Source organism: Oreochromis niloticus, linkage group LG16 (genome assembly GCF_001858045.2).
Source record: "Oreochromis niloticus isolate F11D_XX linkage group LG16, O_niloticus_UMD_NMBU, whole genome shotgun sequence".
NCBI classification, from domain to species: Eukaryota; Metazoa; Chordata; class Actinopteri; order Cichliformes; family Cichlidae; genus Oreochromis; species Oreochromis niloticus.
In genome coordinates this window covers 446,520-471,988 of record NC_031987.2, presented here as the reverse complement: position 1 = coordinate 471,988, position 25,469 = coordinate 446,520, and the positions used below count along the sequence as shown (strand labels likewise).

Genomic DNA, 25,469 nt, shown 5'->3' with positions numbered 1-25,469 from the left:
ATAAAGATGTGGAAGAACGCTGAAGGATGAAGATGATAAATGAAAAAAAAAATGCCAGCAGTAAAAGAGGTAAACAGACCAAGGCTGGCTCAAATCACCATTAAAATGATCAGCTTAATATGGACTAAGGTTTTCTTGTTAACCACGATGAGTACAAGACATTAGTGAAAGTAAAGTTTAAGAGAGGATGATCTTATGGCGATCGTGAGCCTGTGTGGCTCAAATACCTGTATCAAGACTCTGTTGGTCAGTCTTCTGTGTTGGCTTCTTTGCTTTCTTGTCATCTGTTCTTGTTGGTGTAGCTTTAGTTGCAATGTTGTTTGCTTCCTCAGAAACTCTCAAAGATGGAGAGATTTGCTGAACATGAGATGTTTTTATTGGAGCAGGCACAGAAGGAATAGGTTTCTTGACAGGAGTGTCTTCTTCAAGGGACAGATCTTCTATTAGGCCAAAAACCGCCTCAGAGAGTGTAGGGGAGCTGTGTTTGGTTGGCAGAACAGACTTCTTTGCTGGGGAAATTTCTTCCTCTGAACAGTGTCTCTCCTTGGGTGAAGGAATTTGAGCTGTAACAAAACGTGATCCATCCCTACTTTGTTTAATCGATGCATCTTCTGATACAAGACTTAGCTTGTCCAGAGGTAGAATATCTTCATCACATACAGTTATGGAAGTTTTAGGAGTTTTCACAATGTCTTGACTTGAAGATACCACTGTAGGAGAAACTGCTGCAGGGTGAGAAAGAGTGATTTGGGGAACATCTGCTTTACCTTCAACAGACCCATCTTGCTTCAGACAAATTACTTCTGTAAGAGCTCTGGGTTTCTTTGATGTGGTGACCTTTTTAGACTTAAGTTCCTCCATTGCAGAGTCTTCCTGAATTTCTTCATGATGTAATGATTCAGTAACTCTTGTCTGTAAATAGGCAGTAGGAAGGTCAGCCTCTTTGGGCTGCTCTTTCTTCTTGTAAGCCTCTTTTTCTGATGTAACATCAACATCAGGAGAAGAAACCTTTTTCTGCAAAAGATGAGACATTTCAGGTGGAGGTGTGACATCTTGTTCTGCAGGAGAATGGGCAGACCCCTTTAGAGTTGGAGAAGCAGATTTTATTTTCTCAGGTTTGTAAGGTCCAGTCCACTCCAGTTTTTCAGTCTCATAATCTGTTTTTGATTGCTCTATAATCTCTACCTGATGATCTTCTCTGTATGATATAGAAACCACCTTCTTTGTCTTTTCAATTTGTTCCATTATCTCAGTTTTCAAAATGGTTTCTTCTCTTGCAGTTGACTTGTTGACTCCTTCTTCATATGTGTCGGCTTCCTGTTTCCTGTAGCCAGCTTCTGTAAGGGAAACCCTTTCTTCAAGACTGTTTTCTGCAGGACACGCCTTTCTGCCTTCAACCTCAGCTGTTGGCTTCAGCTGAGTCTTCAGAGGAACTGGGATAAATTTCAAGATATTACCCAAGATTGAAGAAATGCACCATGGAGCGGTGGCCAAGAAGAAAACACGACACATACACACAAGAAAAACCACCAAGACACAAAAACAGAAACTTTAGTGTGGTATACATTCAACTATGACCCTTATTTTATAACTACTAGTATTATGAATTTCTACCTCTCTGCTGAGGGATTTCTATGGCCTTTGGCTTGTCTTCTACTTTTCCAGAAGCAACGATCTCATCTGATTATAGAAGCAAACATATCTAGTCATGTTCTAAGGAATTCATTAAAATGCTGATTATCCACGGGGAACCTTTGAAAGTCAAAGCATACCTTTGACTGGTGTACTCGCCTCCAGCTTTGGTTTAGCTAGAGCTGTTGGTATCCCCCTTTGTTTGACTGTTTTGATGACTGATATGAAGTGACAAACAGTGAACATACAGGTCAACACACAAATCATAACAAAACCTTTGAAGACAGCTTACGGCATTTCAACAAGGCCAACTTATTGTGTTAATAGGTCAAGATGAGTTACTAGTAAGTGGTTATAAGACCAACCAAATGGTATTGACAGACATATCTACCTTCAGACTTTTTGGCCTGCAGTTGTTGTTTTGGTGTTTCCAAATGTTGTGGTTCTGCTGACACTTCTAGATCTTTCACTGGCTCTGCTGATCGTTCTATAACCTGTGCTGTTGGAACTTTCTGTGGTTCTACCACAGCCGTTTTTGCTACTTCTGGAACTTTCTTGAGTGTTTCTGGAACTGGTTCTTCAGGAAGCTTCTTTGGTTCCTTGGGAGGCTTTTTAGGTGCTTCAGGAACCTTCTTTGGTGCTTCAGGAAGCTTCTTTGGTTCTTCAGGAAGCTTCTTTGGTTCCTCAGGAAGCTTCTTTGGTTCCTCGGTAGCCTCCTTTGCTGCTTCAGGAGCCTTCTTTGGTTCTTCAGGAAGCTTCTTTGGTTCCTCGGTAGCCTTCTTTGCTGCTTCAGGAGCCTTCTTTGGTTCTTCAGGAAGCTTCTTTGGTTCCTCGGTAGCCTCCTTTGCTGCTTCAGGAGCCTTCTTTGGTTCTTCAGGAAGCTTCTTTGGTTCTTCAGGAAGCTTCTTTGGTTCCTCAGGAAGCTTCTTTGGTTCCTCAGGAAGCTTCTTTGGTTCTTCAGGAAGCTTCTTTGGTTCCTCAGGAACCTTCTTTGGTTCTTCAGGAAGCTTCTTTGGATCTTCAGGAAGCTTCTTTGGATCTTCAGGAAGCTTCTTTGGTTCCTCGGTAGCCTTCTTTGCTGCTTCAGGAACCTTTGGTGCTTCAGGAACCTTCTTTGGTTCCTCAGGAGCCTTGATTTTTTCTGGAGCTTCCAGGTCCCTTGGTTCAGTTACTTCCTGCTGAGGTTTATCAGCCAGCAGATATGGTTTTCTTGGAGGTTCGTGTATCCTTGGTTCTAAAGCAACTTAAAAGAAGATTTATTTAATATTGAAGATTTTTTTCTAATACCAAAAATTTGTAGTCACACTCTAACGAGTGCTTAGCATGCTGAAAGATATTCATGTAAGATATTTCAGAAAAGCAAAAGTTATACTAACAAATATAAAAGAAACCGGCACAACACAGCAACCTATCAAGAAACTCTTTGTAGTACCTTTAACTGGGACATCTTCAACTTTTTGTGGAGTAACTTTGGGTGCAGATGGTTGAGGTACAGGTTCTTCTGGTCTTGATGTTTCTTGCAATTAAGAGAAGATTGTGTATTTTTTTATCCAACAGCTAACAATTAAGATTAATATGGAATCAAAGATAACCTCTTAATGAGTGAAGTCAAAGTAGGAAAGATGATATTAGAGAAAAAGAAGCAACACGACTTTGGTTAACAATGTATACCTTCAGTTGGAAGACGTTCCAATGATGGAAAAGCAAGGACTGCACTTGGTTGAAGTACAGGTTCTTCTGACTTTGGTGGTTTTGGTACTTTAAAGGAAAAAATAGATACAGTGTATATGTTCAGTAACCTACTGGCAACCACGATGGCGTCAACACTCTATCGAGTGCTTAGAGAAAGACACAATCACAGTACATTAAATACACAGCCTAGTCTTGTTTGTTGTACAGAGAGTTAGTGTCACACATGAAAAACATGTCCCTTCATTACCTTTTGTTCTGTTAGCTTCAGTCTTTGTTGAAGTAATCGTTGTAGAGACTGGCTGAACTGTGGCTTCTGCTAGTTTGTCTACAGCTGGCACTTTGGACAACATTGATATGTTTAAAGGTTTACTCTTTTACTTACCATAAAATTATTTTCATGATCAAAATTTGTTAGATTTGTTATTTATACACCAAAGCAATGTATTTTTTAAAGGCTATATTCAAACACTCCAAACACCACGTGTGGTCCACACTGTAGACAGTGTTAATGCTTAAAGATCAAGAGGTTAGCAGCAAAGGACATCCATGACATATATGAACATGTTAAGAAGTGCACACTTAGATCACAGCAACATGAAACAAAACTAGAAGAACTTGGGATGTAATGACTTTCCATTTGAACAGCAGAAAAACAAAGTGTTCATTACATTACCTATTGGTTTTGGGGCCTCTGGTGTTTTCTTAGTGGGGACAGCTTTTGGTTCTTGGAGCTCAGGCTTAATTTGAGCCACTTCAGGCTTAGGTACCACTGGTTTCACGGGTTCCACTTCAGGCTTAGGTACCACTGGTTTCACGGGTTCCACTTCAGGCTTAGGTACCACTGGTTTCACGGGTTCCACTTTAGGTTCTGAATGAACCAGTTTTGGTGTTGCTGGTTTGGGTCGGTAAGGTTCAGGTTGGCTGAAGAGTACTGGTTCTTCAAGGTTAACAGAGAAATATTACCATCATTTAACACAAGAAACACACAGTTGTAAGAGCTTGGGGCAAAGAGGAGACACATAAAACCTAACAGCAAGAACTCAATGCTATTTACGCATTGTAAGAACAGCAAGACAATAATTCAGACAACAATTAAAGAGACAAAAAAAGCCTAAGAAATCTTCATTAAATCTGAAAGATCTTGAGAGCATAATTGTGAATAGTTTGAATTTCATATTCATGCTAAAGTTGGTGAGTTTTGTTACAAAAAGTTGACTAAAGCTGTAAATATAGTGTAAATATTCAATATAATATATCATGAGGTTTCATGAAGTTTGTGTAAAAGTATGCTGCTCTCTGGTAAAGATTTGTAATTTGCATCATTTACATAAACAGTTGAGAACGTGAGCCAATAAAGACCCACAAACACATAAAATAAGACATTTTTAGTGACTCACTGCATCATGAACATTACCTTGTGGAGCTGGATGTTCCTCTCTGTGAGGTGGAGCAGGGGCTTCAGGCTGTAGCTTCTTTGCTTCAGGTACTTTAAAACATTATCATTCATTTCAGTTTCTCACTACATTAAAGTGAACATCAAGGTTTCTTTATTAATATTTCTTTAGGAAAAAATAAAGAATGAAAATAAACAAGAAAAGATGTAACATACCAACAAGACAAACACCACATGAAGAAAAATAAATAAGAACAGACATTTGTAGATACCTTTGACCGGAGGTGGAGGCGGAGCTTCTGGCTCAGAGGGTTTCTCCTCTGGCATCCTGTAAATCTCAGGAACTTGAAAGATCAAGAAAGGTCACATTAAAACTACTTCAGCCAAGCTCTACCGTCTACTCTGCCAAATCTACTGCATGGAAAGCTCCAGTGAAGGTTAATAAGAGCATGAAGGCAAGAACAGAATAACCGCAGAGAGATGAGACCAAAACATGACAAAAACAGGTAACATGCAGGATCATAGAAGTAACACCTGAGAAGAAGAACAGCTTCTGTAAGCAGCAGTTGGTGTTTGAAGCATTTAAGTTTAAATGGGCAGACAAACATAACAGTCAGCTGATTGGCAGCACCTCATTATATTTCAGCTCCAAGCTTTTTGAACAGCCAGAAGAACATTTGCAGTTATACCTTCAGGGATTTCTCCTCTGCCCTCGACCTCAGTCCACTCAACAGTTTCTTCAACAGGTTTTTTCTCTTCTGGTGAGGAAAAAAATGTAAACTTAGAAAAAGAACAACTGACATGTGAAGGCTGCTGCAGGTCCTCGAGTATCCAAAGCTGCTAAAAACAAAACGAAACACAATAACAGGCAAAAGAGGAAGACAGGTGTGGGCATCACCGATGAACACACTACAGCAGTTCAGACGAAAACACATCCACAGCACGTTAACAGTCATTATACTTCATAAAGTGATTAAAGCTGATACCTGAGACGGACGAATACTGAACTGAAAGCATCTCTTCTTCATGTGTCAGACTTTGAAACACTACAGCAGACCACAGAAAGATATTCAGCCATTAGACATCAGATCAGTGAACAGTTTATGTTTGTGCAGACGACGATCAGGTTGTGAAACCTTTAAATATTTCAGATGAAACTCCACAATTCTGAATTTGAAAATACTTTTAATTGATCAATATTCAGACTTTCAAAATTTGAGGTGAGATAATCCAATTTTAAGTTTAGCTTTCATTTCTAATAAAACAAAACAAAACAAAAAAATCTGATTTACTGTTTATTTATTGAAAACCTCATACTTTTTAAATCTGAGCAGCGAAGTCTGAGAGGCAACAAAAACCATAATGAGAATATAATAAATCAGATTTTAAAACAGGAATGTTGACATTTTTGTAATTCAGAAAACGACGTGATTAAAATCATAATTATAGTCAGAAACTTGTAATTCTTCATTACAATAAAATAAAAAGAACTGTACATCTTTAAAGTGGCTGAATTTTAAATCTCATAATATCAGGATTAATTTGAAAAGTGATTCTTAGACACTGACATGGCCTTCGTCTGCACAGCTCAGATAATAAAGCTCAATATTATAACGGGTCGTGTAAAGATGATGTTTAAAATAAACACACAGTTACTCAGGATGAAGGTTAAAGGAGGAGGAGGAAGGTGATGATGATGATGATGGTTATGATGATGATGGTGGAGTTGAGGGTGATGACGGTTAAAGAAAACGGTTTAATGCAGAAAATCCGTCTTTCACATTTCGTCACGCAAACTGTAGAAATTACGGCGGTTAGTGCTGATCTTAGAGAGTGATGACTGCTGTACCTTTCACTTCTGTTCTCTCCTCAAAGTGATAAAACTCGGAGGAATCTTGTGGCAGAAAACAATTGTGTAAATGACAGAAACGAGCAGAGTTACTGAAATTGTGATCAGTTTGAACGGTCCCAGACTCACCTCTGCACACGAGCATAGACGCTGCCTCTGACACATGAACGGCTGTGTCGGGGACATCTAAAGCCACAAACACTTTGATTATTATTATTATTATTATTATTATTATTATTATTATTATTATTATTATTATCATTATTATTGTTGTTGTTGTTTTTATGTTCTGACAGTAAAACTTAACACTTGTTCGTATGACTGAAATCACAGTGACGTGTAAGATGATGCAGTGAGTCAGGATAATGTTTGGACTTTTATTGAACTGAAACCCCCACAGTCAAAGTCACAGTACAGTGAAAGCCTTGTTGGCAGTGGTCGGCTGTACTGCGCAAACCAATGCAACGTCAAGGAGTCTTGCAAATAGGATGAGTCGTGATTCTTGTGAAAATGGAAAACTGTCGGTGAAATGACCAGTGGGACCTCGACCTTGTTGTAAAATCGTAAACCTGTGTCTGAGTTTGCAGGTGAAGACGTGTTCAGGTTTACTGTCGTTTATTTGCTGCACTTTTAAGATACTCACCCTGAGGAACCCTCCCTAACTCAATTTCTGTAAAAGGACAAAGTACAGAAGCGTTATTGTAGCTGCTGACATCACGCTGATGACATCACGCTGATGTCAGTAATGTCTAAAAAACGTACAGACCTTTGCCTGACAGGTAAAGCTCGGCTGTGCTTCGAGCTTCTCCCAGTGGCTCCAGGCGAGCAATCACCGAGTACACGCCTGATGGGGGAAATATCATGGAGTTCAGGCCAAACTGTCCCTTAAACACTTGCAGAAGAAATCGCAGTAAAGGCCGGTCACACCAGAGAGCCCAGCTAATCCTCTCTAAACTTCAGCACTGCAGTAATGTCCAGGTGAAGTTTAATTTGTTTCACAGAGCTAATCCTGCACAAGAACAAGTTATATATGCTAATCCACCCATCCACAATAACGGCTAACACCCCGCTGGTACACAATATGGTCATTAGCTAGTTTTGCTATTTGACTCCTCACGGTATCCTGTTCAGTTCATTGAACAAAAAAAATAACTGATTACTGGGTAAAGCTCAAGGTTTAAGAAGCTAAATAAAAGTACATGTGCTGCTCTGAACTCTGACAGTGACTCAGCTGTAATACGATGACGGGTCGATGTTCAGCAGGGTTAATTAGAGGATCCACTAAACGATGCTGGTGTAACCGCAACTTTACTCAGATTTCACATATTTGCATTGAGTCTGTGCAGCTGAGGCAGAATGTTACCAGGTTAGCAGACATGTCTTCTTTTGGTCCTTGATTAGTTTTTCGTGTACCAAAAATAATTTTACAGGGAATCTATTCTCCTCCTAAAAATTCTCAATTATTTCTTACTTTATCATCAGTTTATCTTCTGTCTTCTTAAAAGTAACTTCAGGTCTTTTATTTTTTTAAGGCCCCTGTCCCTAAAAGCACACTTTTTCCCAATTGGCCAAATCCAATCATATGATTGTTGGGTTTTTCTCTGTATGTAGGGTCTACTTTACAATACAAAGTGCCTTGAGGTGACTGTTGTTGTGTTTTGTTGCTCTATAAATAAAACTGATAAAATACCAAAACATGCTGGAAACAGTATTTTTTCAAAGAACTTTGTCAGCGTTTACTATGAATCTCTGGAACAGAAAATCAGTAACAGCAGAATACGCCTCCTTCAAGCGCCCAGTAACATCTTTTTAGCTTAAAGATATTCAGCTTCTGTTTGTTGTGTGTTTGTGAGTTGGTAAAAGTCTCAGCTAAAATGGCTAAATGCATTCAATGACATGATTAGAAAACTTGTGCACCATTAAAACTAGATGTTAATCTATAAAATGATGCATACTATCAAATAGCTAAAATTTGGTCTAGTTATTAGAAAAGTGTCTCCAGAGGAAACAGTAACTTGGCTGTGTAACAAACCTTCGTCCTCTGCAGTTACGTTGTGGATTGTCATAAAGTGCCGTCGGCCTTCAGTCCTGAAGTTATATTTTGGGCTTTCTTTAAGTTCCCACGAGTCTTTGTACCATGTGACGGTAGCGTTGTCGAAGGACAACTCGCACTCGAAGGTGGCAGAGTGGCGTTCGTTGACCTCGATGCTTCGGATGCTTTTAGTGAACTGAATTTGATCGACTAGAACCAGACAATAAGAGTGAGCCTCCGATTTATGCATTTTAAATGTGAAGATCTGATGTCACAGTTAAGTGTTAAGACTCCTGTTTGGACTAAAATTTGATTCAGTATAAAAGAAACAGAAACAAAGACACAAGTCAAAGGTAGGGAGAACCTTCAGGTTCAAAGAGGTGGGTCTCAGTCCTGCTTACCTGTCTTACGAGCAGCTCCTGATAATAAAATGGAAGAGCTGGACGTGAGGACATGTTACAGACACATAGAGACAGGACATCGGGATCAGACACTCTGACTCTTACCTGTGACCGTCAGTTTGGCGTTGGAGATGTGAGGACCGCACACCACGCGGTAGTTGCCCTGATCTTTGACCTGGCAATTCTTGATTTTCAGATAATGGCGGTCCCCCACGCTGCTGATGTTGTACTTTTCGCTGTTGTCCAGTTTCTGGGTGCCTTTGTACCAGGTGAGCGTGATCTCTGGGTAGTTGATCTTAATCTGGCACTCAAAAGTGGCGCTCTGGTTCTCCGTGATGGTTTGGTCAGTGATGTCCTCCATCACAGAGACAGGCTGAGCAAGAAAAACCCGTTTCATCAACGTCTGAAGTTGTGTATTGTCAAATCATTGATTATAAGGAATCATATTAAGTTTTTCAGTATTATATACTGAAACACGATGTGCTTATTTTTTAATTGCCTCATAATTAGATGGTGCTTTTACCTCCATGCTGACGCGTCCCTCTAGCTGCTCGATGAGTCGGGCCATGTCCTCTTCTTCAACTCGAGCCCCACGCTCGACCTCCTGCAGCAGGACACAGGTGAGTCTGTGAGAGTCGCTTCAGGGGATATTTTCCATGTTTCCATGGTATTCATTTGTGCTTTTTTGTTATTATTATTATTGATTAGTTTAACTTTGTATTATTCTGTTCTAGGCTCTTTGGTCAGCACTTGCTGTTTTAAAGCGCTTTACAGATTAAGTTGGCTTGGTAGCAAACTGTTACTTTCTGCTTTAGGAACAAAATGGAGAGATCATGTTCGCCATGTCCAAATTTCTCTTTGGAAAGGAGAAATATATGTAAAATGCATGTTTTTCTGCCTTATTTGTCTGCATGAACTATGTTCAGCTGCTCTCAACTCAGACTAAGAAGCCCCAAAGTAGGTTTTAGTTTAAATATAGGACCAAATACTCACACTTAGAAGCTGCTGGTAGTGAGTTTTTGCACACTGAAGTTGGTAAATTGTTATCTGCTCCACAGCTAAGCCAAAATGTTGGAGACCCCAGAAGTGTGTTACCAGTCCGGAGACTTGAGGGCCATTTGGCCCTTTATTTGGTGGAATTTAGAGGTAAAGTTTTTGTCTCCATCCTTCCTGCTAACAGATTGTAAAGCTGAACCATGATATTAATTCTGCTGTTTTTTCTCACACAGCTGTACTATGTGGGACGATGTCCGGTCATCTGTGCAGACACTTTCTGTCTTACCGCTCTTCCAGTCTCCATCTCCTTCTCCTTCTTCAGGAACTCCACGGCCTGCAGGATGGCACGGTAGTCATGGATTCCATGTTCCCGCAGGATCCTCTCATAGTCTTTGGGGTCGTGACCTCTAAGCAACTCTACAATGTTGACCTCTTCGTCCTTCTTGGGACTCTTCTGCTTGGAAGGAGTCCTGAAAATATAAAATACATGATCAGATTTTTCTTTGAAGCAGATATCTCCCAGATGTTTGCTTCTTCTGTTTCCTTTAGGCTTTGATAAAAGAGTCATTGCACAGAAAAGAATTTCACACTGCCACCATATCTTAATGCCTTACTTCTTGAGCCTCGTTCTTAAGTCTCCCACTTCTCCCACTTCCTCCTTTTTGGTCACCTCCATATCAGCGCCACTCTCAATTTCTCCATGTTTGTTGGTGGCAACACATCTGTAATGACCAGAATCAGACTTGGTCACTTCTCTGATCTGCAGTTTGGCGTCCTGGCCCTTGTGCTCAATGGAGATTCGACCACCGGGGGTGATCTGTCTCCATTTGCCCTTCATCCACTTCACACTGGGGATTGGGTCACCTCCAATCTTGGCAATAAAGGTTGCAGTACCCTCTGCCAAAATCAAAAATACACAAAGTTAGTTCAAAATGGAAACCTTTAGAGATAATGAATGAAAGCAAAAAGAGCCTTGGCTCCTCATGCTTACTCTCTGTGACAGAAACATTTTGGGGTTCCTCGATGAAGAACAGATTGTCGAGCCTTTTGACCGGGGCGGCTACAGCCGGGGCAGCAGCCTCAGCGGGTGTGGCCTTAGCACCTTTATCTGAAAGGATTTGAAAGTGAGTTAAATGTTGTGAAACACATAACCAGCAGAAAGAAATACACACACTGCATTTCTCATAAAAACAACTTTAAAAACAAAGTTTTGTAGTAATGTTGGTTTAGCATGACTGCAGTAAATACTTTTCCACCATGCAGTGGAGAGACAAGATGTGCAAATGTTCATTGTTCATTACACAAAACTGGAACCACAGATTGATTACCTTTTACAGTGACTTTAGACTTGCAGAAGTCAGTGCCATTTGCATTGCTGGCCTTGCACAGATAATCTCCAGCATCCGTCTTTGACACCTGGCTGATCTCCAGATTGGCCGTTCCACTAACAAATGTGATTTTGGTGTTTCCGCTGGACACAAGCTCCCTCCTGTCCTTCATCCACTGGATGGTTATTGGAGTAGAGCCGGTGACATGGCATTGGAGGCTCAGCTTCTCCCCTTCACCCACAGTCACTGGCTCCAGAGGAACATCAAATTTGGGAGCCTGGCCAGTTTCTGAAGAAGTGGTGGAAAAAACAGACGGGATGACTACAAATTCTCACCTTTCAAACAGTGAACTGTTAAATTGAACCTCATCCAAAATCTGTCAGAAAACTTTGGATGGATGCTAGCAAAACAAGTCACTGCATTTCATCCTGAAAACACCGTCATAATTTTACCCAAATATAGTAAAATATTACCCAAACATTACTTTAATACAATGAAAGGTGTCATAATCAGGTTTTAATCTTTAGTGTCATAAGAACATCCTGTAGAGTCACATCAGCTTTAGCTGCATGGATGAAAAGGATCAAATCCTAAATGACAGAGTCCTACCTGTTACTGTGAGAGAAACCTTACAAGAAGCTTTGCCAGCTTCATTGGAGGCCTCACAGGTGTAAACACCACCATCAGAGCCCGTGGAGTCTCTGACACACAGCACGGCCATGTTGTTTTTGAAGCTGATATCATATTTGTCCGAGGCGTGGATCTCACTGTCGTCCTTGTACCAGGAGATGGTCAGAGGTTGAGAGCCGGACACTCGGCCCTCGATCTTTACAGTCTTACCCACTGAATCCACCATGGACTCAGAAGGCTTCTTGGTGAAGTTTGGAGGAACTTTGCGCTCTGTTAGTGGGGAAGAAAATAAGAAAGAAAATCATGCCATGCAGTGGCATTGGAAGTTTGAGATTCCAACTTAAGAGTTCAGGCCACTGGGCCTCTACCACAGCTTCAGGAAAAAGAGTCTGGCACAGCACACGAGACAACATATAAACAACACAAAAGCAAAGAAATACTAAACATCAGAGATTCTGACCAAAAATCTCCTGTCTATGAAAAAGACCATTATCTGACCATTACAGCATTCTCAGCATGAGAACGGTCTTGGTTTCAGGCATCTCTCAAAGCTTAGTAAATCCTTATTTCAAGACCTACAAAACGCAGAGCCAGCCAACTCTAAAGCACTGAAAACACATCCTAAAATGTCATCCTGGTTATTCCTGTCAAACACAAGATCACAGGAAGTCAAATTTATTTCCATAGCGCTTTTAAGACAACGGCTGGTCACCAAAGTGCTGTACATCTAAAAGAAAAGTCAAATGGCATAAAAAGATGACAAAAGACAACAGAATTTAAGAAAGTAAATATAAAACAAGAAAATCTGAATAAGAAATAGCACAAAAATAATCAGAACTTATTCTGATTTAAAAGAGAATAAAAGTGGGTTTTCAGGCGGGTTTTGAAAGTGTCTAATGTTCCACAGTTTAGGTGAAGCCACAGCAAAGGGCCAATCTCTGTGGTTCAATCTGAACCTCGGGAAATTTAGTCGCATTTGGTCCGCAGACCACAGGAAACAACTGCATTCAACAGTTAGCATCAGTAATTAGAACGATATCTGGGAATGAGATAAAGTCAAAGGAAATGTGGTGGTTAGTGGACCACCATTTCTGACATGACTGGTATCTATGAATTATTCACTTACTCATGTTACATAAACATGGGAATTGTCCTCTGAGTGTTTCAAGTATATCTTCAATCTCAACATTATGCCAGGCAAGCTGGTTCTGAGAAACAATGGTTGGGTAAGCTTCACGCTTCCCCTGTTAGGCTACCATCTAATAATAATAGGTGATGGAGGTTATGAAATATTGGAGATGAACTAAGATCAGTTTTTAGTCCTCGATGACTAAATACTGTGGATGACTAAAAACAGCGGGTCACTGTCCCGGGTGCTCTTTTGCAGTACTTGTCTGAAAGGTGGGAAACCTCTAAATATGAAACTGGACTAAAGCCCGTTGTTGACTTTTAAGATTCCTTGTAACTCAACAAAGCAGCTCAAAAAATGTCTTTAAAATATTCACAGTCACACCAGGCTTCATTAATGTAGAAAAATGAAGTAGTGAACATGAGCATCACCTTTCACAGTCACGCTACAGCTGGTGGAGGCTGAACCAACCCGGTTCTCGGCCTTGCAGATATATTCACCGCGATCAGACTTGGTAGATTTGAACAGTTTCAAAGTGGCAACGCCATCTGCAAAGTCCACTGAGCAACTGTTGGACTTGCGCAGCTTTCCATCATCTTTAAACCAGGCTACAGAGATCACAGGAGTTCCTGCAATCCTGCACTCTAAGGTCACCGCATCACCCATAGTTACCTCCAGTGGTTCCAGCTTGTCAACAAAGTATGGTGGTTCTAAAGTGAGAGATCAGGGTGGTTTAGTTTAACTACAGATGCGTAGACATATAAATGAAAAAAATGTAAATAAATAAATAAATAAATGGCCAAATTAATGAATGTATGGTCATAAGTCACCATAAGAAATACAGAGTGATCCACATTTACATGCACAACCAATAATTTTACCTAGGATTGTAACTTGCGCTTCACATTTGTCACTTCCGGCTCCATTGTCTACTTCACAATAGTATCTACCAGCTGCCTCCATCCTTTCAGAGTTAAGAACCTCCAGGATGCAAGAGGTGTCAGTGGTGATCACATTGTACAGATAAGAGGCTTGGATGAGTTTACCATCCTTTTTCCAGGTTACATTTACAGTTGGGGTTCCAGCATATGTGACCTCGAGCCTCAGAGGCTTGCTCTTTTCAATGGAAATGTCCCTCAGCCTCTTCACAAAGTGGACTGGCTCTGAGAGGGGTAAGTCCATCGTCAGTTAAATAAAAATCAGTGCATGAATTGTAAGACGGGCATATATAATGCTAACAAACCTTTCACAAACAGAAAAACTGAGCAGCTGTCCTTTCCTGCATCATTAGTGATCTGGCAGGTGTACTCTCCTGCATGAGACTTTTCAACTTTATGAAGCACCAGTGTGGCGACGTCATCCTTCAGAGAGATCTCGCAGCCTCTCCCGTGCTGCATTTCCTTGGCTCCCCTGAACCATTTGACCTTTATGGGAATGCTGCCTTTCACTTTAGCCAAGAAAGACACACTTTGGCCAGGCAACGTTTCTAGAGCCTCAGGCGTTTCAGAAAAAGATGGAGGTTCTGGTTTGAAATAAATATTTAAATAAAAAAAGATTTGTTGTAACCAAACCTCTGATCCTGGCTGAGGAAACCATGTTTAAAATATTCTGTTCTCTTGATTACTGACCTGTCACATTCATTGAAGCACTTGTCTCACTGGCTCCTGCAGCGTTCACAGCTTTACATGTGTATTTGCCAGAATCTGATGTCTTAATCATTGGAATTCTCAGTGTGCACACATTATCCACACTGCTAATGTCATAGTTTGGCCCACAGTTTATCTCTTGGCCATTATGGAACCAGGAAGTTGTTAAAGGAGCAGAACCGGTCATCTTACACTCTATCTCACCAGGCTTACCCACAACAAGGTGGGTATCTCTCAGCTTCTTTATGACACTCGGTGGAATCAACTTATCTATTGTAAAGAAACAATAACATGGAGAGCTGATTGCTCATTAAAAAGAGTGACATTAAAAAGACAAAGCTCACAAATGGACAGCGAACACAAAAAACACAAACCTGAGACTGTGAGCTTAATTTTGCAAGAGGATGTTCCAACGTGGTTTGTAACCTGTAGTTTGTATTCTCCGCCATCTGCTCTGTCAGCAGACAAAATCTTCAGGGTGGCAAGCTGCTTTTTGAAGCTCAGATGATACTTTGCATTAGCAGAGAGTTCTTTGTTGTCCTTGAACCATGTAGTTTTCAGTTCTGGTGAGCCAGATACTGTTACATCAAGAGATACAGTTTCTCCTGACTTCACATTCAGCAGCTCCGGGCTTTCCACAATAGCAGCAGGTTCTAAAGATTATGTAAGAACGTATTAGGCTAAAGAAATCCTGGTAATTAATTGCAATGGTAATGCAATTAATTTTGGAGTTCTACAAACCTAGAACCGTCACTTGGGAGACCGACTCTACCGCTCCACAGTCGTTCCTTAGCTGGCAGGTGTATTTACCAGCTGTGGTTGAGTCAGCCTTGGGCACTACAAGACCAACCACATTGTTTTCAAAGGTGATCCTCCTGTTGTCATCCTCTCTGAGAATATGTTCTTTGTCCTGAACCCAAGACACAGTCAGTGGCTCTGAGCCGTTCACTGTAGCTGTCAGCGTCAGCTGCTGACCGAGTCTCACTGACTGATCGACCAGTTTCTCCACAAACACTGGTGGTTCTGAACAGTGATGGAAAGATCACAGATGAGGAGAGGTGATCACACCTGGCCAAGCTTTGAGCAAATGACCACTAATATTACACTAACCTTTCAGAGTAATGGTAGTTTGGCACGATTTACTTCCTACATTGTTTGACACCCTGCACTCATAAAGCCCGGCGTCATCTTGCTCCAGCTTCATAATATGAAGTGTAGCAAAGCTGCCCACATTGACCATCTTACATTTTCTATCCTCCTTTAGTGGCCTGTTGTCTTTGTACCAGTTAACCTGGAAAGGTGGGGTGCCAGACATCTCACAATGCAGACTAGCATCTTTGCCTTTTATGCCCTCCACAGGGCTTGGAGTTTTAACAAAGGATGGGGACTCTAGAAAATACAATGAGATATATTAACAGATGAAGCATTCATGAAGACTTGACACAAAGCAAGCAGTTCAGCCGGACAGTTTCAACCAATAGAAATACTGTGGAGGGTTAAACAGAAAAAGAAAAGCTCATCATGAGAGTCCTAATATTCATGATAGGAGAGTAGGTTAAATCGTGTTCCCCAACATACTGGAAGACAAATTTGATTTTGAAGAAAAAAGACATGATTCCAGAAAGAAACAGCGAATTCAAGCTTCCAACACAGGGAATTTTCCTTTTCCTCACACAACATATGTTTAGAGGAGGCAAAATCCATAAGCCAAGTCTCTATTCAAAAGCTGACCTTGAACTGTGAGAACGCTGCTGCAGCTTGCACTGCCAGCATCATTATGAGCCTCACAAGTGTAAACTCCGTTATCGTCAAACGTTGCATTGGAGATCTGGAGGTATGCATTTGAGTCAACACACACTGTGTTATAGTTCCCTCCATCAGTTATCTGTTGGTCATTTTTGTACCAACATATTCTCAGGGACTGTACACTGGTGACCTTGCATTCAAAGCAGTGTCCCTCGTACTGTTTAACAAATGTAGAGGGAGGCAGTTTCAGGACAAACTGAGGTGGTTCTGCAAAATAAGAAAAATATCAAGTTACTATCCTTAGCATAAAGTAGCACTTGAGCAGTAATGGGAGGGATGGAGGATGCAGACACATGACTGGCTGCTGTGACAGGGGACTCTGAAAATAACACAGATATTTCTGGAAGGCAATAAAGCGAAGAAAAGACAAATGAAGACAGGGAAGAGCTGTGAAAATGGAGAAAAAAGATGAAGTTAAATGCACGGTGATGATGGTGGACAAAAAAAGAATAGTCCAACCTTTCACCAGTAACTGTGCTGCACTTTTCGCCGTGCCTGCTTCATTGCTAACTTGGCAAGAATAAATCCCAGACTGCAGAGTACCCACTGAGCAGAGCTCTACAGAGGAGGAATATTTCTCCAGACTAACTCTGCACGATGGCCCGGTGATGAGTTCGGTGTCATCCTTGAACCATTTCACCATAAACGGAGAAGTCCCTTCAAAGACACTTTTGAAGAATACGTCAGACTTGGGAATAACAGCCTGAGACTCAAGCTCATCTATGAATCTTGGCGGCACTAAAACCAACAGAGAAGAATGATGATGATGATGATATGTGACTAAGAGCCCATGAGCTGATAAATCCATAAACTTTGAATGCTAACCTTTAGCTGTGAGGACTCCACTGCACACACAGCTGCCTGCTTTGTTGGTAACTTTGCAGGAGTACTCTCCTGTGTCAACACTCCCAGTAAGTTTTAACTCCAGCAAGACTCTATTTTCAATGTGTACAAGTTTGTACTTGGAGCTCTCTGTAATCTTTTGTTTCCCTTTGCTCCATTCAACTGACAGAGGAAGCGAACCGGCTACTCTGCACTCCATGGTCACCACTGAACCCATAATTCCTTGAATGTTTGTTAATTTCTTAATGAATGTGGGAAGAATCAACTCTTCTGTTTAAAATGATAGCAGAAGATAATTAATGTCAGAGAAAAACTTCAAATATTTGTGTCTTATATTTGTACTATGGTAAATACACATATAAAGCTGTAAAACAAGAGTTGAAGTAGTCTACAAACCCAAAACAACCAGCTTCACTTTACATCTGCAAGTCCCAACTGCATTTTGGGCTTCAAACATGTACTCTCCACCATCTTCCAACTGAGGGGACATTATGTTAAGTGTACTGAGGTTGCCCCCATAGCAGAGATTATGCTTTCTGCTCGACTGGAGCTCTTTGCCATCTTTGATCCATTTTACACTTATATGAGGAGTTCCAGCTACCCTGCATTCAAAGCTAACTGGATCTCCACAAGTCACTTTAACAACCTCCGGTTTCTCTTGAATCGTTGGTGGTTCTAAGATGCCAAAAAAAGAAGAAGTGAATGTACTTCTTGGTGTAGTTGGAAATCAGCCTAATATTAGATAAACTGCTTGAAGTAGATGTACCTTGCACAGTCAGTGTTGCTGAACACACATCTTGCCCAGCCTCATTTACAACATGGCAGGTATATTTCCCTCTGTGAATAGCCTCACAAGCAAGAATCCTGAGAGTGGCCTCTTTGTTCTGGAAAATTTGCTTGATCTTCAGATCATCTTGGATCCAGTTTTCATCTTTTTTCCATAGCACAGAGAGTGGCAGGGACCCTTCCACAGAGCAACAAAACACTGCAGCATCTCCCACAACAGTGGAGACATTCTTTATCTTCTTAATAAACGTTGGAGGGACTAACAGGGAGAAGACACTGTTGTAATACCAGAGCATATATAACACATTGAAAATCAGTGTGAGGTGGAGTCATCGATAAAACCAACCTTTCAGAGACAACACCACCGAACCAGAGCAACTCCCAACCTCATTGGCTACCACACATTGGTAGGTGCCCACATCATCCACGTCACAGTCCTGGATTTTTAAGCCCACATTTTCACTATCAACAATAATGTACTTTTGGCTGGATAAAACTGGCTTTTTATCTTTAGACCACGTGACACTGAATGGAGCACTTCCTGCAACTTTGCTAGCAAACGCTGCTGTGGAACCTTTAACGACTTCCAGAGATGATAGCTCTTCAACAAATGACGGAGGCTCTGAAAATAACAAAGCAAAGTGCTCTAAAGAAACCTTTGCATCAATTAAAGATTATAACATACAGAATTTAGCATTTAACTTGATCTTAATTTTAACAGAACATAAACAGAGAAAAGAAAACCAACCTTTCACTACAAGCTCAAAAATGCAACTCTCTCTGCCTGCTTCGTTGGAGGCCTCACAGAAGTATTTCCCACTGTCTTGTTGACTAACTACACAAACCTCTAAAATGGCAACAGAGGTAAAAAATGATATCTTGTATTTGAGGCTTTGGTGAATCTGAACTCCATCTTTGAACCATTTCATGGAGATCTCTGGGGTACCAGCAACCTTACACTCAAACACCTTCCTGCCTCCGACACTCACTAATGACACCGCTTCAGGTTTTTCAGTGAAAAACGGGGGCTCTGAAATAAAAATATGAAGAAGTGACTTAAAGACGGTGATCACTTTCAAAGTGAAAAAAAAGGGATGAAGCTCCAATATTAACCTTTTACAAAGAGTGTTGCCCTGCATGAAGTGGAGCCCACAGCATTCTGAATTTCGCAGACATATTCTCCAGAGTCAGAGGCTTTGGCAAAGAAAAGCTCTAAGGAGCTCGAGGTGTTGTCTTTGATTACAGAGCACTCAGCACTCGGAAGGATTTCTTTTTTGTTTTTAAACCATTTGATGGCGAGTGGAGGTGTGCCAGAGACACGAAGAGTAAACCTAACCTTTGATCCAGGCAAAACATTCTTGGAGTCCGGTTTTTCAAGAATGCGTGGTGGTTCTGTTGATGGAAAAACCCCAAAATGCTATCATACAACACAAGTCTGTAAAAAACTATGAAAAAATACTGATGATGCATGAGATCAAACCTTTAACAGACAAAATCCCGGAGCACTGGGCAGATCCTGCCTCGTTTTCAGCCACACAAGTGTAGCTCCCACTGTCTCTACTGTCGAGACAGCCGATTTCCAGGAAAGCAACATTTTCAAAAAACGTGCATTTATATTTTTCACAAGTCTGGATCTCTGTTTCATCTTTGTACCACTGTATCGTCATCGGCAGAGAACCGGATACGAGGCTCTCCAGATGAGCAAACGATCCTTTTATACCTTCAGTCTCCTTCAGTTTCCTTGTGAAGGACGGTTTAATAATCTGATCTATTACATACAAGTTGGAAAAAAAAAACATTGTCAGGGTGACTGTAGAAAGAACTGCAAACAGATTCAACAAAGCTTTGGGCAAACCGACCTAAGACTGTAACTGATGCGTCACACGAACTGTGCCCAGCAACATTTGAAACTTCGAAAGTGTAGTCACCGCTATCGCTCTTCTCTGTTTTTATAATCTTGAGCACAGAGCTCGTGTCTGTGCTCTGTATTCTGTATCTCTGTCCTGACGTCAGCTCCTTTCCCACCTTAAGCCATCTGACCTTCAGCGGTTTAGTGCCTGAAAACCTGCATTCAAATCTGACTGGGTCGCCATGGGTTACACTGATGGACTTTGGGTGCTCTGAAATACTTGCTGGCTCTGCGATAACAAAATGTTTCAAAGGTAACTTAGTTTTGATCACTGCGCTGCATGCGACAGATTGAGCGCCAAGCTTGACACAAAGGCAAAAAAGCGGACGATTAAGACCCATGAAGATCGTACAAACCTGTCACTATGAGCACTGCGGCACATCTCTGAGTCCCGACTTTATTCTGCACCTGACAGACATATTTCCCGCCATGTGACAACTGAGCATTTTTCAAATTCAACATGGCACTTTTGGTTTCATAGGACATCTTAAAATGCTCGTCTTCCGTAAGTTCACGATCATCCTTGATCCAGGACAAAGTCATGGGAAGTGACCCAGACAACATACACTTCATAGAGATTTCAGAGCCCACAATACAGGACATATCCTTTAGTCTTTGAACAAATGATGGTGGTTCTAGTGAGAAAACACATATGTTGTCATCATCCACAGGCAGTCTAAATGAAATTGAAATCCTAAGACTTTGCAAAGAAAATGGACAGCATGCAGCGAGGCAAACTCTCCCACCACTAACCTTTTAGAGCAATCTGGCAAGAGCAAGATGTCTCCCCAACATCGTTTGAAACAGTGCACTTGTATGTTCCTTCATCTCCGGTCTCACAGTGTGAGATCTGAAGAGTGATTGTATCATTTTCCACACTGATTTTATGTCTTTTGTCATTTCTGATCAGCTTATCGTTGAGGAAGCAGCTTATTTCAAATGGAGGGGAACCTGAAACGATTGCTTCCAAGATAATCTCAGACTCCGTAACAAGCTCAGCGGATTCAAAAGGCCTCACAAACAATGGAGGCTCTAAAAAACAGCAGATAGCATAAAATTACATTTACAGGCATGAAGAAATAATTCTAGTCTGATGTGGAAAGTCTGGTCCACAGAGTTCATTTAGCTGTTCGGTGCCTTTAAATTCTAGTTTTATAAGGTTTTCTGAGTGACAGCGAACCTGTACCGGACGATGATTTTTAAACAACTAGTTATCCTTGGGTTACAGGTAATGTGTCACGGGTTTATTCCTTTAGACCAGGGGTCCCCAATCCCAGTCCACGTGGGCCGGTGTCCCTGCAGGTTTTAGATCTCACCCTGGGTCAACACACCTGAATCATATGATTAGTTCATTACCAGGCCTCTGGAGAACTTCAAGACATGTTGAGAAGGTAATTTATCCATTTAAATCAGCTGTGATGGATCAAGGACACATCTAAAACCTGCAGGGACACCGGCCCTCGTGGACTGGGATTGGGGACCCCTGCTTTAGACCATCGGCTGAGGCAAAGGCCCGACACACGCTCATAAAACATGGACATTTCAGAGCATTTAAATACACCTGCATGGCTCTTTATTTTTAATTCATAGGGTTACCACGGCATATTCAAAACACAAGTTCACACTGTCGGTTAATGCAGTCTGTCCATTAAACATCTGTACGTGCTTGGGAGGTACACCTGAAAAGGCCAGCTGTTAATAACATGGCTGACAACCATTTACACCAACAGTCAGGCCAGAAACCCCAGGAATCCCCTCCTAGCTTCTTACAAATAGTACTATACTGGGAATCTCTGCTTTGATGGAGACTAACTAAACCCTGCACTGACTTCCATATAATGCATGCAGCACTGAACATGTGAGAAAACCATGTGGACCAGACTTTAGATGGAAACAAATCTAAAGTTTGAGGACAGCAACAAGAGTAAAATCAATTAGCAGGTTTCACAAACTAAACCTAGTTGAAGATGAAGACCTGCGTCTTGAACCAGGTTTAATCTTGGTGTTATAAACTGAGTCTTTGACCGGTGAAGAGTGAACCAACCTTTCACTGTTACTGAGCTGCTGCACTGCTCTCTGCCGGCCTCGCTGGATGCCACACAGACGTAATCTGCACTATCCTCTACAGAGCAGCTCTCAACCTCCAGAGTGGCTAACGAGCCATCGAAGGACATGTTGTGTCTGTGGTCTGAAACCATTTCTGAGCCATTTTTAAACCATGTAACAGTAATAACAGGAGTGCCCTGCACTTTGCAGGACAACTTCAGAGGTTGTCCTGTTTTCAGCAGCTTTGAAGGTTCAAGCTTCATCATAAATGTTGGGGCTTCTGTAAATAAAGAGTAATAATTGTAGGTGAGATAAAGAAGTTAATTAAAGGAAAACAGCTTTTTAACACTTTTTAAAGAAAGAACGAAAGCAGCAGCTTTTCTGCACCTTTTATGAAGAGCGCTGCAGTACAGTCAACCTTCCCAGCGTCGTTGGATACTTGGCATGTATATTTGGCAGAGTCACTGGGTTTCACAGAATGAAGTTCCAGGGAGCTGGAAGAGGAGTCTTTCTTTATGAAATACTTTCCCCCAGTGAAAATCTCTTTCTCCTCTCTGAACCATTTAACGATAAGTGGAGCAGATCCCGTAAAGTCAGATCTTAAGACAACATTTGATCCCGGGGATGCATCAAGAGATTCAGGTTTCGAGGTAAAGGCTGGGGGTTCTGGAGTCATTTGGGAAGAAATACAGCAAATAAGTTCACATCCTGTCATTAAGCCTGTGTTGATCTATAATGGCTACTGCTTAACTTGAGGTAATGCAGGTTCTCTGACCTTTGATGGAAAGAGTACCACTGGTTTCTTTTTCTCCAGCATCATTAGAAGCTTTGCATGTATAAACTCCACCATCGCTTTGATCCAGGCCAGTTATTGTCACAGAGGCTGTACTCTCACTGAAATCAAGCTTATATTTTGCATCGCTGTGGATTTCTTTATTGTCTTTGTACCAAGACACAGCCATCGGCTGAGATCCAGCAAGCCTGCAATCCAATGTGATATTACTGCCAATGCTCCCATTCACTTTCTTTAGAGTTTTGGTGAAGGATGGGGGAACTGCACGATCTGTGTAGGGAAGTATACCAAACATATTACAAGCTCCACTTGTGCTAATCGGACAAATTGGTATTAATGATGTTTTATTGACTAAAACTGACCTATAACCGTAACCGAGCACGTGCACTCCTCTTTTCCAACTTTATTGGACACTTCCATCTTGTACTCTGAAGTGTCACCTTTATCTGCTGTGAGAATCTTTAAAATGGCAGTGTTCTCCTTCACTGCTATTTTATATTTACGACCACTGATCATCTCCTTGCCATCTTTGAACCATTTCACTTTGAGTTCAGGGCTTCCAGAAACGGTGCACTCCAGCGTGGCAGAGTCGCCTGCAGTCACGCTAATGGAGGCTGCTTTCTCTAAAATCCGAGCAGGTTCTAAAACACATTGAATTTTACACTTAACAAACAGTTAGATCTGAACTCTGAAAACATTTGTAATGGGAATGTTTTCTAACCTTGAATAGTTAAGATAGCTTCACATCTTTGCTGTCCTGCCTCATTTTCAGCAAGACAGGTATACTTTCCACCATGATTTAGCTCAACAGATGAGAATGAAATACTAGTGATGTTGTTCACAAAGGACATTTTGATATTGGGATCATCATCTCTGAGGAGCTCAGAGTCTTTCATCCATTTAATGGTGATGGGAGCTGAACCTTTCAGGGTTCCCTGTAATTTCACTGTATTTCCCAAAACTGCTGTAGCGCTCTCAATCCTCTTTGAGAACACAGGTGGCTCTGAAATAACATGATTGGTATAATAATATCAACACCTGCCAGACTGTGGAATGGTTTAATGAAAGTCCTTTTCTACACCACTAACCTTTTTGTTTAAGCACTGACTTTGAGGTTACTGACCCAACCTCATTGGATACAACACATTCGTATTCACCAGTATCAGCGCTCTCAAAGGACTGGATCTCCAGAGAGGCCAGTGATCCCTGTGACACTATTCTGTACTTCTTATCTGAGGACAGGCGTTTCTTATTCTTTTTCCAAGACACTTCAAGCGGTGCAGAGCCTGCAATCTCACACTCCAGTACAGCTACCGATCCTCTGACTGCCTCAGTGGACAGTAACTCCTTTCTGAACGACGGAGGTTCTAAAGGGGAACACACAGTTTGGTTATATGTGTTTTTGCACAGACTTGGGCCTTTTGTTGCCAAAAACTCTACACACCTTTCACTGTTACTTTAATGCTGCAGCTTTCACACCCGCACTCATTGAGAACCTCACAGGTATAGTTTCCACTGTCAGTCAACATGACATTGTGTATCTCGAGAGTGGCGACACCGTCCTTCAGACCAACAGCATGTCTGCCACTAGTGGACAGCTCGCTGTTATTCAAGAACCAGGTAGTGTGGAGTTCGGGAGATCCTTTGACGGTGCACTGCAGCCGAGCGGTGCTGCCCTGCTTCCAAATCGTTGTGGCTTCCAGCCGCTTTACAAAGACCGGTGGCTCTGCGGAGGTGTGTGGTTAAGAAAGAGCTATTGTGAAGTCAAAGAAGGTATTTAAAAACAGCAACCACCCAATGAAAGAGGAGAGATTTAAGCTGCTGTCTATCATCTAAAATGGACACCAGAGAATTGAACTGTGTTAATTTCCAGGACTGCAGATTTGCAAAAGTTACAAATGCTGTATTTTCCCTGAAACTTAACTAGATAGCTCTTACCTTGTACCTTCACCGTGGTGGAGCAAGATGCACTGCCGGCTTCGTTTGCCACTGTACACACATAGTTTCCACAATCTTTCAGTGTGGTCTTTAGGATATCAAGAGTAACTGTCTTATCCTCAAACAACAGTTTACAGTCGGGAGACTGGTGGACTTTTCTGCCATCTCTGGTCCAGGTGACAGTTACTCCAGTGTCCTCATCCACCTGACACTCAAGGTGCAGAGGAGCTCCGACCACAGCGGCGACTGAACCCAGGGGCCTTACAAAGTTGGGTTTATCGATAACACACAGCTCTGTGTGGCACTCAGCTGTCCCAACATTATTAGATACCTTGCACACATAAAGCCCGCTGTCAGCTGCCTTAACACCGGTTATTTCAAGAGTGTGCTTATTCTTTTCACAAGAGCTCCGGTAGTGTGCGGGCACTTTGGGTAAGGCCTGGTTGTCTTTGAGCCAGACAACATTCAGAGGAGCAGTTCCTGCTATTACACACTGTATTACAGCCCTCTTTCCAACATACACAGTCTGAGCGTCAGGCTTACTTATAAAGACAGGAGGAAATTGTTCTACAGGGATTAAAAAGAAGAGAAACAAATCAGTGTTAATACGTTTTACCTTA

General features: G+C 41.5%; 1 protein-coding gene across 1 annotated transcript in view; it reads right to left on the bottom strand.

Annotated features, from left to right (window-relative positions):
* ttn.1 (titin, tandem duplicate 1) overlaps positions 1 to 25,469 on the bottom strand; it is a 169,836-nt gene that overhangs the window by 110,590 nt on the left and 33,777 nt on the right. The window contains exons 41-81 of the mRNA XM_025903492.1: positions 24,850 to 25,416; positions 24,356 to 24,637; positions 24,000 to 24,278; positions 23,633 to 23,914; positions 23,274 to 23,552; positions 22,894 to 23,181; positions 22,506 to 22,784; positions 22,117 to 22,398; positions 20,826 to 21,104; positions 20,429 to 20,707; positions 16,460 to 16,741; positions 15,839 to 16,117; positions 15,470 to 15,751; positions 15,103 to 15,381; positions 14,711 to 14,998; positions 14,326 to 14,604; positions 13,964 to 14,245; positions 13,514 to 13,792; positions 11,933 to 12,223; positions 11,324 to 11,611; positions 10,987 to 11,103; positions 10,610 to 10,892; positions 10,282 to 10,465; positions 9,523 to 9,603; positions 9,105 to 9,372; positions 9,000 to 9,017; positions 8,599 to 8,808; positions 7,333 to 7,410; positions 7,210 to 7,236; positions 6,567 to 6,752; positions 5,704 to 5,763; positions 5,407 to 5,475; positions 4,990 to 5,061; positions 4,739 to 4,810; positions 3,998 to 4,261; positions 3,304 to 3,390; positions 3,065 to 3,148; positions 2,024 to 2,875; positions 1,773 to 1,850; positions 1,615 to 1,680; positions 228 to 1,433 (exon numbers count right to left, since the gene is read on the bottom strand). Coding sequence (XP_025759277.1) covers positions 228 to 1,433; positions 1,615 to 1,680; positions 1,773 to 1,850; positions 2,024 to 2,875; positions 3,065 to 3,148; positions 3,304 to 3,390; positions 3,998 to 4,261; positions 4,739 to 4,810; positions 4,990 to 5,061; positions 5,407 to 5,475; positions 5,704 to 5,763; positions 6,567 to 6,752; positions 7,210 to 7,236; positions 7,333 to 7,410; positions 8,599 to 8,808; positions 9,000 to 9,017; positions 9,105 to 9,372; positions 9,523 to 9,603; positions 10,282 to 10,465; positions 10,610 to 10,892; positions 10,987 to 11,103; positions 11,324 to 11,611; positions 11,933 to 12,223; positions 13,514 to 13,792; positions 13,964 to 14,245; positions 14,326 to 14,604; positions 14,711 to 14,998; positions 15,103 to 15,381; positions 15,470 to 15,751; positions 15,839 to 16,117; positions 16,460 to 16,741; positions 20,429 to 20,707; positions 20,826 to 21,104; positions 22,117 to 22,398; positions 22,506 to 22,784; positions 22,894 to 23,181; positions 23,274 to 23,552; positions 23,633 to 23,914; positions 24,000 to 24,278; positions 24,356 to 24,637; positions 24,850 to 25,416 — 10,287 coding nt within the window. The remainder of the gene's footprint in view (positions 1 to 227; positions 1,434 to 1,614; positions 1,681 to 1,772; positions 1,851 to 2,023; positions 2,876 to 3,064; positions 3,149 to 3,303; positions 3,391 to 3,997; positions 4,262 to 4,738; positions 4,811 to 4,989; positions 5,062 to 5,406; positions 5,476 to 5,703; positions 5,764 to 6,566; positions 6,753 to 7,209; positions 7,237 to 7,332; positions 7,411 to 8,598; positions 8,809 to 8,999; positions 9,018 to 9,104; positions 9,373 to 9,522; positions 9,604 to 10,281; positions 10,466 to 10,609; positions 10,893 to 10,986; positions 11,104 to 11,323; positions 11,612 to 11,932; positions 12,224 to 13,513; positions 13,793 to 13,963; positions 14,246 to 14,325; positions 14,605 to 14,710; positions 14,999 to 15,102; positions 15,382 to 15,469; positions 15,752 to 15,838; positions 16,118 to 16,459; positions 16,742 to 20,428; positions 20,708 to 20,825; positions 21,105 to 22,116; positions 22,399 to 22,505; positions 22,785 to 22,893; positions 23,182 to 23,273; positions 23,553 to 23,632; positions 23,915 to 23,999; positions 24,279 to 24,355; positions 24,638 to 24,849; positions 25,417 to 25,469) is intronic.